The 13,077-nt window shown below is 36.0% G+C and overlaps 3 protein-coding genes across 3 annotated transcripts; all 3 read right to left on the bottom strand.

Moving 5' to 3' along the window:
* Positions 1 to 929: 929 nt before the first annotated feature.
* LOC7488722 (probably inactive leucine-rich repeat receptor-like protein kinase IMK2) lies at positions 930 to 6,195 on the bottom strand. The gene is made up of 2 exons (XM_002323581.4): positions 2,217 to 6,195; positions 930 to 1,780 (listed from the first exon to the last, which is right to left on the bottom strand). The coding sequence occupies exons 1-2, from the start codon at positions 4,069 to 4,071 to the stop codon at positions 1,152 to 1,154; spliced, it is 2,484 nt and encodes an 827-aa protein (XP_002323617.3). The 5' UTR covers positions 4,072 to 6,195; the 3' UTR covers positions 930 to 1,151.
* A 43-nt stretch (positions 6,196 to 6,238) lies between these two features.
* LOC7488723 (PRA1 family protein B4) lies at positions 6,239 to 7,261 on the bottom strand. Its single transcript, XM_024587686.2, has one exon. It carries the CDS (start codon positions 7,144 to 7,146, stop codon positions 6,466 to 6,468), a length of 681 nt encoding a protein of 226 aa, XP_024443454.2. The 5' UTR covers positions 7,147 to 7,261; the 3' UTR covers positions 6,239 to 6,465.
* A 1,312-nt stretch (positions 7,262 to 8,573) lies between these two features.
* Positions 8,574 to 10,614, bottom strand: LOC7488724 (uncharacterized). The gene is made up of 3 exons (XM_002323583.4): positions 10,255 to 10,614; positions 9,149 to 9,349; positions 8,574 to 8,855 (listed from the first exon to the last, which is right to left on the bottom strand). The coding sequence occupies exons 1-3, from the start codon at positions 10,363 to 10,365 to the stop codon at positions 8,820 to 8,822; spliced, it is 348 nt and encodes a 115-aa protein (XP_002323619.1). The 5' UTR covers positions 10,366 to 10,614; the 3' UTR covers positions 8,574 to 8,819.
* Positions 10,615 to 13,077: the final 2,463 nt, after the last annotated feature.

The raw sequence follows: 13,077 nt of genomic DNA on the forward strand, positions 1-13,077 counted from the left end.
CATGATTTCTACCTTATATTATATATTTTTTTATGAACAATTCCTAATTTCATAATAAATATTGCAAGAATCAAAGAATCCGTGGACTTCCCTCGTATAGTTAACCTTCCAAAATAAATTGGAAGCCAAAATTAGTCGTTTTTTACTCCTCAAAAAGTACAGGAAAATGCTAGAATTTTGCTTAATCTCCTGTACTTGCCAGTTGCCACCAAAGAACTTGTCGGAACCGCTCTAGTTTCAATGCATCAAGCAACTCATCATCACTAATGGTTGGTGAGTCCCTCGCGAGCTCTAAATCACACTCGATGATGGCTTGCTTGCTCATCAGCCATCAAGTAGTGTGGAAGAAGAGAGTGGACAAGGTCATTTGTTGTTATAATTTGTTCTCATGGAAGGAGGAAAACTCTTTTCAATAAAGATAATGATTCTTATACCAATTTTATTCTCTCTATAAATTCAAAGAATGTTAACCTTGTTAATTGATGTTGTTTATATTTGTTTTAAGTTAAAATGATATTATTTAAAAGAATTATTTTTTAAAATAAAATAAAATCAAACCTGATTTTAACAAGATTAAACTAGATTAATTTTAAATTGATTTTTTTTTAAATGGGTTCTCAATTCACAAGGCTTAATAATTACGAGAGCGTTTAGAAACGCGGGCCAATCCGTGTTTTCAATAAAATTAATTTTTTTTGTTAAAAATTAATTTTTTTGGTATGTTTTAGATCGTTTTGATGCGCTAATCTCAAAAATAATTTTAAAAAAATATAAAAAATATCATTTTGATGCATTTCGATATGAAAAACACTTTAAAAAACAACCATAACTACACTTTTAAACAGTCCTAAATGTAAGAGAAAAACACACAATTGTGAAATTTGATAATTTTGATTATTTAAGATTTTTTCAGTTTACTAACAGAATGATGAATTGAAAGAATACATTATTATTCCAATAAAAAAAGATTACATTTTTCAAAAGAACTCACTGGCTTGTATATACATAAAGTAGACAAGAATATAAGAATTAAAGAATTTGATTACTACCCCCTCCCCCTCCCCTATCATAGAGCGCACCACCTTGTAAAGCAGCACAAATAAACTGTAACAAAACATTATTTCTTGCACGCAAAAAGAATAGGATACTCTTTATTCAGTTGTTGGTGGGACTTCGGCTCCTTCATCAGCAGCAGCAGCAGCAGCAGCAGCAGCTAGCTCTGGCTTAATCTCCTCAAGTTGCTGAACAACTTGTTCGGCTTCAGGACGAGCTGCTGGTGTGGGATCAACACAATGCAGAGCTAATTTCAAAGTGTTAAGCAACTCATCATCACCTATAGTTTGTGCATCCCTCATAATCTCTAAATCAAAGACTTCATTAGTCCACTCTTCCTTCACTATTGATGCAACCCATTGTGGCAAATCCATGCCATTCATTGGTTCACCTGGTGATTTCCCAGTCAAAAGCTCTAAAATGATCACCCCGAGGCTGTACACATCAGTCTTCGTGCTGGCGTTCTTGAGTTTTGAGAGCTCTGGTGCTCGATAGCCGAGTGTTCCAGCAGTGGCAATCACATTCGTGTTGGCAGCAGCAGTCATGAGCCTGGAGAGGCCAAAGTCTGCAATGTGTGCATTAGTTTGCTCGTCCAGTAATACGTTGCTTGATGTGAGATTCCCATGAATGATGTTCTCTTGGCTGTGGAGGTGATTTAGTCCACGCGCAACGCCAATGGCTATGTTCATCCTTGTTGGCCAATTGACAGTGGTTTCAGGCCCACGAGCTGCAAAAGAAAGATAGACAAGAATCGCTCCTGATGGTTAGGAATTTGCATAGCAAGACAAGGCTAGTTATTACTTTTTCTTTAAATTTTTCATTCCATCCTTGGTCTTTAATTCCTTGCCATCAATGTTCCCATGAAGCATAATAGACAGTTCTTGCTCAAAACTCATCTTTTACACCAAAACTGTACCTCACAAGTTCAATACAATCATTAACAACATCTTTTGGCTATTTAAGATTCATGAAAGCATGATCATAAATTTCCTTTGTTTCAAACCAAGTGTTTCATGCTACTTTCAGCCTACTTAATTTTTATTTCATCTTGATTTTAGTTCTCTAAAATGATTCCTAAATCATGAATTAATACAAGCAGTCAAAATGAATCATTAAATGTGCAGATAGTGTAGATGACATAAAAACTGGTAGAATTAACTTACCATGGAGGTAGGATGCAAGGCTCCCTTTATGCATGTAGTCAAAAACAAGAAGCTTCTCTCCTTTGGGACCTAAATAATAAGCCCTTAGTGCTAAGAGATTTGGGTGCCTAATCTTTCCAAGAGCAGCAGCCTCAGTCTCAAACTCCCTCTGCCCCTTTGTAGTCTTCTCCCTCAACCTTTTCACCGCAACTTGATTTCCATCCTCTAATGTTGCCTTGTATGCTGTTCCGTAAGTGCTCTTCCCCATTATCTCCGCAGTTGCACACAACAAGTCATCTGCTGTAAACAAAAATGGGCCATCAAAGTGGACTAACTTCCCACCCATTTCACCTCCAGATTCAACTTCAGGACCTGCCACAGCGCCTGTTTTCTCACCTTTCCCTGGGAGCCCCCGCGTAGTAGTTTTGCCACTCTTTTCTTTAGAAGCAGACCTTTTCTTCATCAAACAACAGAGCAGAATGGAACAGAGAAGCAGCAGCACAACTAAGAGGATACCAGCCGCTATGAGGATGATGTCTTTGGTGCTAAGTTTTCGGTGATGATGTTTCGGTGATCCTTTTGTTGGAGCTGGAAGAATTTCTGGAGGGGGTGAAGGACATGGGGTTGAAATGCTATAGCCACATAGCTGAAGGTTTCCCACAAAGGAGCTTGAATTGAACTTTTTAGCAATAGAAGAGGGAACAGAACCAGAAAGGTTGTTGTAAGAAACATTGAAATAAGTGAGATTGGCTAGGCGAGCAAGAGAAGCTGGAATTTCTCCACTAAAATTATTTTGGGCTAAATCAAGCTGGTTGATGCTAGAAATGTTTCCAATAGAAGCTGGGATAGGGCCTTTGAACCGATTGTTTTTCAGGTTTAGCATTGAGAGGTTATGCAATCTATCAAAACCTTCTGGGATCTGATTGTCTAGACGGTTTCCCTCAAGATTCATAGAGAATAACGAGGTTAAATTGGAGAAGCTAAATGGAATGCTTCCACTGAAAGCATTGTTTGAAATATCTAGCTTTTGGAGCCTTGAGAGACTCCCCATTTCATAAGGTATGGCCCCAGAAAGCTGATTGTGACTAAGAGAAATCTCTTGAAGTAAAGCCAACTTGCTAAGACTAACAGGAATAGTTCCAGAAATGCGATTATGATCAAGGGTCAAGAACTGAAGGAGAGAAGAATAGTTCCCTTTACTCCCCCAAGAATCTGGGATTGGCCCAGTGAGGTTGTTGTGTTGGATAGCAAGGAATATGAGAGAAGGGGATTGAGTAAGACCAACTGGGATCGACCCCATTAACGAATTAAAGCTCAAATTAAGTCTATATAACTTAGTAGAATTTGTAAGACTTGGAGGAATTGTACCAATGAGTGAATTGTTACTTACATCAAGACTCTGAAGAACAGGACAGTTACCAAGTGAGGGAGGAATAGAACCTGAAAGCCGGTTGTTGAAGAGGTAAACTCCTCTAAGATTGCGAAGAAAACCAAGAGAAGAAGGGACAGTACCACCAAGAACATTGTCATGTAAACTAATCTTTCTGAGTGCTTGAAGCTGACCAATCTTCTCGGAGATTCTGCCACCTAGTCCCTTCCAAGGAAGCTGGATAGCAATAACCTGTCCTTTGACACATTTGATTCCTACCCACCTACCAGAGCAAGCTCCATATCCACTATCATTCCAGCTGCGTAAAAACCCTTTGAAGTCAATCAGTTCATTCTTTATAGCTCGAAGAGATCGATAATCTGATTGGGTGACAGCTACGCCGTCCCCTTTTTGGCTCGAAGCAAACTGGGGCAAAAAAACTAGTAGAAACAAGCATAAGTGTGCACACAGAAAGCACTTGTCGCGGGAATGACAAGTATTTTCCATGAACAACTTCAAGAAACAAGAACGTTGAAAGAAATGAAGAGAGTTTCTAAGAGTGTCTGCACTCTCCTCTCTTGAAGAAAGAAAGAGAATAGCGAGGAGGAGCAATTTGGTCCGTGAGGGAGCAATGTGATAGTGGAGGTTAGAGAGGAGATAAGGGGGGGGACAAAAGGAGGGGGAGGGTGTAGTTTCTTCTCTGCTTCCAACGGCTAGTTTTACTTGTATACAATATGTTACTGAACGTTCATGAGCTGCTGAACCAGTCTTCAACCTGAACAGGGACCCTCCTTCAACGGCTATATTTCTTGGTCAGGGAACAACACAACACACATGCTTTCAGTCTCGGTCAAAATTACAATTTCACCACAGTAAACTAGCATCTAGACTCCAGGCAATACGTGGTCGTGTTAATTATTGGCAAATCATGAGACTAGTTTTCTCTGTTCTTCGTACACGGCTAATCATTAAATTCAAGCTTTTCTATGCACTCAACAGATTGATCTGCTCTCGTCATCGCAAAAAAGCTTGGGCATCACTCTGAACCTCTTGATTGCATTGCATGGATGCTTTTGGACCTAAATAGTTAATTGAGATCTTAGTATAATGCATTTGCCTTTTTCAACTTTAGAAAATAAATAAATCCACTGCCACAGACCACCACACTGCACTCTCACAAGTTTATTCATGCAGTACTTTTATATTTATTTTAAAAATTAAGCCTCCCCACAAAAGCCCAATTAGATGGGAAAAAGGCCCGAATTCAATTGTTGAGAATAGAATCATGACCGTCTTCCTCCATGTGACGGCAGAGGGCGGAAATTTGGGTCCATCACTTGCAGACAGAGCAATGCAAAAATAGTATCCAGCTATAGATTTATTAGGCCTAAATTACAGTGCAGATGTGCAAAACCAACGATAATAACCCTTCCGAACAACAACCTGTATGCAGACATAGCAATCATGCAAACATGCTGATTTCTAGCTGCATGAGACCTGTAAACTGAACCACAAAAACCTGATGAAGATATGTCAAGTGCGAAGCATCCTACCGTAATGCTATAAAATGAAATCAAATGAACAAAGGGTTCTGGAGGCCAACAAAATTGACACATTCAGCTGCAACAAAGAACATGATGACTTGTAAGGAAAAGGTCATGATCAAGATCAAGACAGAACATCATCTTGCATGACAAAAAAAAAGGGGGTTGTATGCACCTGAGTTAAATTTTGGCTTAAAAATCATTAGCACAAGGCATAGACACAGCAATGACAAGAACAAACTCATGTAACCAAGACCATGCTCGATTGAGCTTGGGGTGGAGTTGCTAGAAATCTCATGCCCATTTACCTCAATAACTTCATTACACACAGTATGGAGTATGGCCACAAAAGGAAAACTACTGCTAAAGCAAAAGGAATAAGCAAAACACCATCATGCAAGAAGTCCACAAAACGTATCCCTGCTTGACAAAAATCATAATTGGTGGTTCACACAATATGAATCCGTTATAGCCTAAGCACACAGAAGAATAGCACATTTAGATTATCAAAGGTATGCATACTATTTACTTACTAATTACCATGACTAGTAAAAAATCCTATATAGATTCTCCAAGAACAGCATTGCTCCTAATTTCTCTGAGCTTCGAACCTCATCACCATTCAAATTAACCACCAATGGCACAGTCATGATGCTAGTCAAGATCATACTCATCTAGACATTGCATTTAGGATCAACTCAATCAATAAATCAAGCATGCCCGCAAACTAATCTACGTAAGGACATCTAAATCAGAATACACTTCTAAAACACATGAATCAGACGCAAGCAACAAAAAGAAAACCTGTTGAAGGATATCCTGTCCTGTCAAGACAAACAAATTCATTGATGCAAATTCCTTTATGACTGATCAGTTGCAAGAACAAAAGTTATAACCTCACTACATCAAAAGGTCTCAGACCCTTCCTTCCTAACAATGACAAAATCAATGTCTTGAAAATTTGATCATGCATGCATTCCAATTAACAGGCTACCAACAAAGTTCATCAGCATTCGACTCTTACGAACGAAAACACATAACCAAGACACAGCAATCTTCCAATCACAAAATCAACCCCAAGATCCCATGGATCTGTCCAAATATTTCGAGTATGCACAATCCAATCACAGTAAAACAAGATAAAGATTCACTAATCATGTAAAATCAAACTAATTACAACCAATCATATGAATTACATCCTAAAATGAAAGAAAAAACTTGTAGATCCGTACAAAACCCCATATGAAAAAGTAAAAATAATAATATAAATCCATACAAATTAGACCAAAATCCATTTAAGATCCGTGTTTATTTCATCTATTAAAACACGTTAATTGATACCACATCCTCCAGATCCTCAAGCACGGGCGGCAGCCACAATAGGAGCGGCGGAGGCGACAACATTAGAGGCAGCGCCACCGAGGAATGAAGACAAGAACCCTGTACTCGCGTTTTCTTGAACATCATCCAAGAAAAGATCCTCAGGAACACGAAAAGCGCCATGAGCACAGACAATCCCCACACCGACCAAAAGCGCCGAGATGATCACTGATCCAACGTTCGTTAGAAAAACCACGAAAACGCTCAGAACGATTAGAATCCCGAGCGTTTCACGGTCACTGAATGTCCGGCCGAAGAGGACCAGAGGCTGATCGGAAGCGCGGAAGAGATACAAGAAAAGCCAGGAGCAGAGGAGACCGACGAGGAGGAGGAGGGAGAAGGGGTTAGTAAGGAGGGAGAATGCGAGGATTACGAAAATGGCGGCGAGGTAATTGATGCGGAAATAGGCGTAGTTTTTGCGGATCCGGGTTGTGGCTTCGGATATGGATTCGGGTTTGGAGAAAGCGGATCGGTCGATTAGTTCGGTAAAGGGGCGGCGTTGGGAGAAGCCGTTGCGGACGGATTCGGTTATGTTGTTAAGGAATGCGCGTAAGGCGTGTGGAGGGAGTGGTGGTTGGGAAGCTGTAGCGGTGGTGGTGGTGGTGGTGGTTGGTTGGAGGTTTGTGATAGGGAGGACTGGCGGAGATTGAGACGACATCGTGTAGATTTTTGTTTTGTTTGAAGGAAGGGAATTTAGGGAGATGACAATGGCCAAGCTTAGAGAGACGATTTAAGGAATGATTTAGCGTGGGGAGTTGAGACTTGAGAGAGAGAGACAGAGAGAGAGAGAGAGATTTTATTATTATTAATATATTTTTTTATTTTTTACGGTCAATGTTTACTTTCCTTCCTAATTACGGTTCAGTCACCGACACGGGAGGACCAGCTTCGTCTTGCCTTCCTACCGTCAATTTGACTAATAAACAGGTTTGACATGCCAGCTTTCTTGGTAGTTCGTTGGTACGTTCCTGTCTCTTCCTTTCTGCTGGAAGGATGGTGAAAGCCTAGAAGGGAAGGGTTAAATTTTGGAAGCCCAATGGGGGTTTCAAGTGAGTTTGGGCTTAGCACAAAACAAAAAGCCCACCTTGACCCAGGGATTAGCGGGATGGTTAAGAAATAAAAAGAAAAATAAAAATAAAAATAAAGGATGTTTTTAGCATCTCGGGAGGTGAAAATAAAAATACGGTTTTTTGATATATTATTTATATTTATTAAATTCGGTTAAACTTGGTGAATGTACTTGATGATCAACATTAAAATATTTTTTTAAAAAAATATTTTTATTTTAATAAAAAAAATACTTAATTCAAGTTAATCCATAAAACCAGTATCACAACTATGATAAAAACAAGAACCTAAATTTTTTAAATAGATTTGTTATTTGTTATTTTGATTTTATTAGATAGACGTAGGTCATGAATCAGCTTATCATTTCATGGCTTCATCCAGCGTAAGTAAACTAGAGTTATGTCACTGCGATCTCACGATAACGTACTTCTGTTCATAGCACAGGATTTTTTTTCAAATACTGTTGTTCTACAGCTTCAAACAAGAGAAGAAGGGTGCAATTACACGACCAGTATTAGACAACATCATGCGATCAGATCCAAGATATTTTATTAGAATATGCTCAGATCATTCATCTTAATTTATCATATATATGCTAACTTCTCTAGCTCCATTGACCAGTCTTTCACCATCTGGAAGTGAGGATACTGTGCATGGGGGGCTGACAGAATTGATTCTTGGAATTGAGAATGAATGGGCATGCATCAAATGAGCAGCAAAGATGCATGCAAGATTACTTGCTTCAAGCAGGTACTGTAGAGGCATCTTGAATCACTGTTTTTGATATACGAATGATAATTTGCAAGAATCTGTATCATGCGCCAGATTCGAAAAATTTGTAGCTCTAGTAGCTAGCCACACAGAAGAAAATGATACTAGAGTGCCTTTTATGGAGATGGTTTGAACAATCCAATGTCTGAGTTCTCTTCGTTGTTGGGTTAACAAGATTTATGCTGAACAGTCTGAACAAGAATCAGTAACTAGTTTGAGATCATATAAGGATGCAAAGTCTAAATATGCATGTCAAAGAACATCCATTAATTAATGACTAAACAGTTATTTAGGTTAGATTTCAAGCAAAAACATAGTTTTCCCTAGAAGAGGCACAGTTTAAAAGCATTCACGTTCTACATGCCATAACCCTAGACGGAAACAGAAATATCCTACTTAGATGAGGTTTCTACAGCCGCAAAGCACCAAAGACGCGCATCTGTCTGAAAGCGTGGTGTCAAGTCTGATAGCAAATCAGGCAAGAAGCTGGATTTAGAAGGTGGAACCATTCCAACCAAGGTGGGAGCGCTGTAAAATAAAGCAAACATCAAACCATTAGTAGTGGCAGAAAAAACCCATAAAACGGCATTCGATATCAACAAAATCAGAAAATAAGCTGAATCCTAAGGGAATTCAGCAACTGTTCTCCCAGTTTAAAAACAGTAAGGATTAATTGCATGATCTAGTACTGATGTAAAGCATGCAAACACTGTGCATAATCTTGGCTTTGATGGGCCTTAAATACACGAAGAATGCAATGATAAGAAAAATGCAGATGACAATGATCATCTTCTGGACAATTAGATGTTGAGATGGCTTGCCTGGACATCATAAAACTTGAGGAAGAACCGGGACTTGGGCACCGACAGCTTTGACAAAAGAATAGTTGAAATTGCAGAACTCAATTTCTTGTTCACATCACTGCTAAGGCCACCGATAGATACCAATTCACCATAAGCTGCTGGCTCCTCAGTTCCTCCAAATGAAATTGGAACCGAGCCCTTCAACACAATCATCACATACTGCAGGATTGCACGCATAAAAATAGTTGAAAGAGACACATCTAGTGGGCAAACTAGGATATCAATCAATGCAAACATGCAACTTTCTTTTAGGTTGTAAAAACTGAAAACTAACAAAAACATAAAAGCAGAAAAAAAAAATCTAATCAAAGAGACTACTGGTGTAGTGTAAAGAACATAATTGTCGACGTCCACTATAAAGATAAACTAGCCAAGAACATGCAGCCAGTGATGAAACCCATTTTATCTTTCACGGCCAAACAAGTGATCATAGTTGAATTAACTATATTACAAGCTACGTACACGAATCACTTCACCCAGTCGCACTTTGAACATTGGATTTCTCAAGAAACAAGTGATAGTCAAAACCTAAACCTATCCAGGTCAAAATCAAACGATAAACAACCCAATCATATCAAGTGAGTTTAGAACCATAAACAAACTCAAGCTGCCATGACCGTGCCAAGAACTCAAGTATCCAGGAAAGAAGATTGTAAACAAGCATATAAATACACTTATGGCTAGCACATTTAACAATATCAACAATAACCCACTTAATCATTACAGAAATAAATATATATTTCCAAAACTTTTGAGCATCAAGAAAATATAAAAACACATTAACCAAATCATGAATACCCACTTTAGAACATTTAACAGACTAATTGTTTCAATAATACAGAATCTTTTTCTTGCACAGAGGAACCCACAAAGAAGTTGTATCAGACCATAAATTTTTATTATTCTATCCACATTTCAGCATTCAAGGCTAAAAAAACATGTATTAACAAAAGGATATTACCAAAATGAGGAGATTGAACTAAACAGTACCCTAAAACCACAAAATAAAATGAAATAAAAAGAAACTTCAAAGAATCTGAGGCAAAAGGAAAAAAAAATCTTACAGACTCAGGTTTCTTGATGATTTTGGCGACCTGAGAGGAGGCTTCGGAGAGGATGGCAGATGTGTTGACGCCATCAAGATTAACGTTCGTCGAAATGTTCAAGCAAGGCATTTTCTCTGTCGATTATTTCCACTAAGCTCTTGTTCTCTTTCCTGCACTTAAAACCCGCCTGCAAATAACTATATAAAAGAAGCCTCACCACGTTGCCTTCTACGGACTGTTCTGGAAGTATAAATTGGTGAAATGACTGAAGGGCCCTTGTTGCCATGCTCGTGTGTAGTGTACGTAGAATTGCTTTTCTAACTCTATTGATGTTCGGTGCTTTTTTTTTTAGTTGACCTCCTGATATTAAAATTATTGAAAAGAAAAAATAAATACATTTTTAGTATTAATTTTATTAAAATGAATTTCTTAAACAATTGATATTTTAAAATAAATATGTTGTTAAGTTTACTATTAATTATTTATTAAAAGAAGTTTCGTCGCCTTTGAAAAATATTGTAGCTGTATACACAAAAACATTATTTACTAGAATAATATATAATAACGATTTTATCTCTCCATCCAAAAAATTTAATACGGGCTTTCAAGAGCGTTGAAGTATTTTCATAAACTCATTAATCATTATTAAATTAATTGAGAGTAAATAAATCTTTTCTCATCTTAATTGTACTATAATACAACCATAATACCCTTAGAAGAAAAAAAATTAATATTGGCATCAAGGGCTTTTTTATATTTTCACGGTAGTTTTTTTTTGTTATTATAATATTAGTGGAGGGAAATTTGATATTTTATCAAATATAAAAAATAATAAACAATTAAAAAGTATAGTGAAACGACCAAAATGCCTTTAAAAGTAAAACATTTAAAACTATAGTCGAGGAACTTTTGTGTCTTTTCCTGACAGTTTTTTTTTATTATCATCATATCAGCTCAAGGACAATTGAGTATTTAGATAAATAAGAAGAAAGGCAAAAAAGAACAGGTGCATGTACGGCACTAGGAGTCGCCCATGCACTTCCGGTGCCGTGTGGCACCTTTAAGCCTAAAAACATACCCTTATGTCGAGTCATTGAAAGCGACGTCGTGTACTCTTTCATGTGGAGTGAAGCATGTCGATGTTGGTGGTTTGATTTGTCGCTAGTGGGCTTTTCTTTTATCTTTTTCTTTTCTCTCTTCTTCCTAAAAAATTGCAGCTTGGCTTTCTTTGTTGTTGTTTCAACTTCAGTCTTTATTATTTTGATTTCTAATTTTTTTTCTTAATCTTTTTGTAGAAGTTTTATTTGTTTTCAATTTAAAAAATATTATATTTTTTAATTTGGCTCTTATTCTTTCGATTTCTATTTTTTTCCTTGGCCTTTTTTTTAAAAGTTTAATTGGTTTTTAATTTAATCTTTTGATCTAAATTGATGTTATTATGTTTTTCAACTTAGTCCTTATTGTTTTGATTTCTATTTTTTTTCTTGGCCTTTTTGTAATATAGTTATTATTATTTTCAATTTCACCCTTCAATCAAAAATTTGTTTTTATTTTTATGTCAATTTTGATCTTCATTCTTTTGGTTTTTTAGTCTTTTTTTTTAAATTAATTTTCTTTTCAATTTCACCCTTCAATCAAATATAAAATTTATTTCGCTTTTTAATGTTGATCTTCATTCTTTTAATTGTTGTTTTTCTGAATTCTTTTGTATAATTGAACTTTTTTTTTTCAATTTCATCCTTCAATATTTGATTGATTAAGAATTGAACTTTATGGTTTTTTGATATAGGGTGCTTAAGGTTTAGACCTGAGTTATGAGTTTGAAAAATGAACATGGTTTTTTTATTTAAAAAAAAAGGTTTTATAAATCTCTTTATTTTTTTTCAGGTTATTCCAATCTCATTATCCAAACTGCGGGTTTGGTAAGATATCCTGACTTGGTTTGACCCTGATTATTAAGGTTACAAGTTTATTATGCTAACTCGGGCTAATCAAGACTGGTTTTTTGTATATTTATTTTTGTCTCATTTTGTTCTTCTGGATTTAATAGGTTGTGAATTGAGATACATTATTTGTCTTCTTTTCAATATTTTTTCTTCATGTTATCCTAATCACTTTTCTTTTAAATTTGATCCATATACTATCATTTTCTAATTATTTTTTTTTATCTAATTGAAATAGCTTATTCGATGTAGACAACAAATCTATGACCTAAGTCACACTTTTTTTCTTTCTTTTTTAAAATATATTAGCGGTAGCTAAACATCATTTTTTGTGTAAAATAAATAGTTCATCTCCATAGCGAAACATGGACACCGAGGCTAGTATATAACTATGTATCAAATTTATGCTAAAATTCAATATTTATATGAATATTAAACTTATTTTTGAATTGTATATCAATTATCAATTAATAGATTGTAATTATAAGATACATTATTGTATTTAATGAAGAATCCTTAAATTATCCTAAACCTGACGTAATTTTATCTCGAAGTTGATTGATATGGAAAAATAAAGAAAGTATAATCCATCACAAACTCATCTCATATATATATATATATATATATAAACAACTAAAAGTTCTCAATATTTTACTTTATCCTTAGATATAAATTACTGTGAATTGAAATAATAAAATGATCTTTTTGTTATTCTCAAACAAAATCATTTAACTAGTTATTAAGGGTAAAATAACTTTTTTCATAGGACCATTTATCATTACTATATTGATTAGGGACATATTGGTCATTTAACATTTTAGATGCATAATAAAATTACTTAAATACTGTTAAAAGCAAAAAAAAAAAAAAACTAGGGTGTAGGGGTTTTTTGATCTTT

This window comes from Populus trichocarpa, chromosome 16, assembly GCF_000002775.5.
Source record: "Populus trichocarpa isolate Nisqually-1 chromosome 16, P.trichocarpa_v4.1, whole genome shotgun sequence".
Lineage (NCBI taxonomy): Eukaryota > Viridiplantae > Streptophyta > Magnoliopsida > Malpighiales > Salicaceae > Populus > Populus trichocarpa.

Bases quoted from the DNA above. Each gene is read 5' to 3' on its own strand.
- LOC7488722 (XM_002323581.4), bottom strand. From the start codon at position 4,071: ATGGAAAATACTTGTCATTCCCGCGACAAGTGCTTTCTGTGTGCACAC. The intron at 1,781-2,216 runs GTAAGTTAATTC...TTTCTTTTGCAG, and splicing joins CCTTGCATCCTACCTCCATG to CTCGTGGGCCTGAAACCACT.
- LOC7488723 (XM_024587686.2), bottom strand. From the start codon at position 7,146: ATGTCGTCTCAATCTCCGCCAGTCCTCCCTATCACAAACCTCCAACCA.
- LOC7488724 (XM_002323583.4), bottom strand. From the start codon at position 10,365: ATGCCTTGCTTGAACATTTCGACGAACGTTAATCTTGATGGCGTCAAC. The intron at 9,350-10,254 runs GTAAGATTTTTT...GCAATCCTGCAG, and splicing joins TCATCAAGAAACCTGAGTCT to TATGTGATGATTGTGTTGAA. The intron at 8,856-9,148 runs GCAAGCCATCTC...TTTATTTTACAG, and splicing joins TCAAGTTTTATGATGTCCAG to CGCTCCCACCTTGGTTGGAA.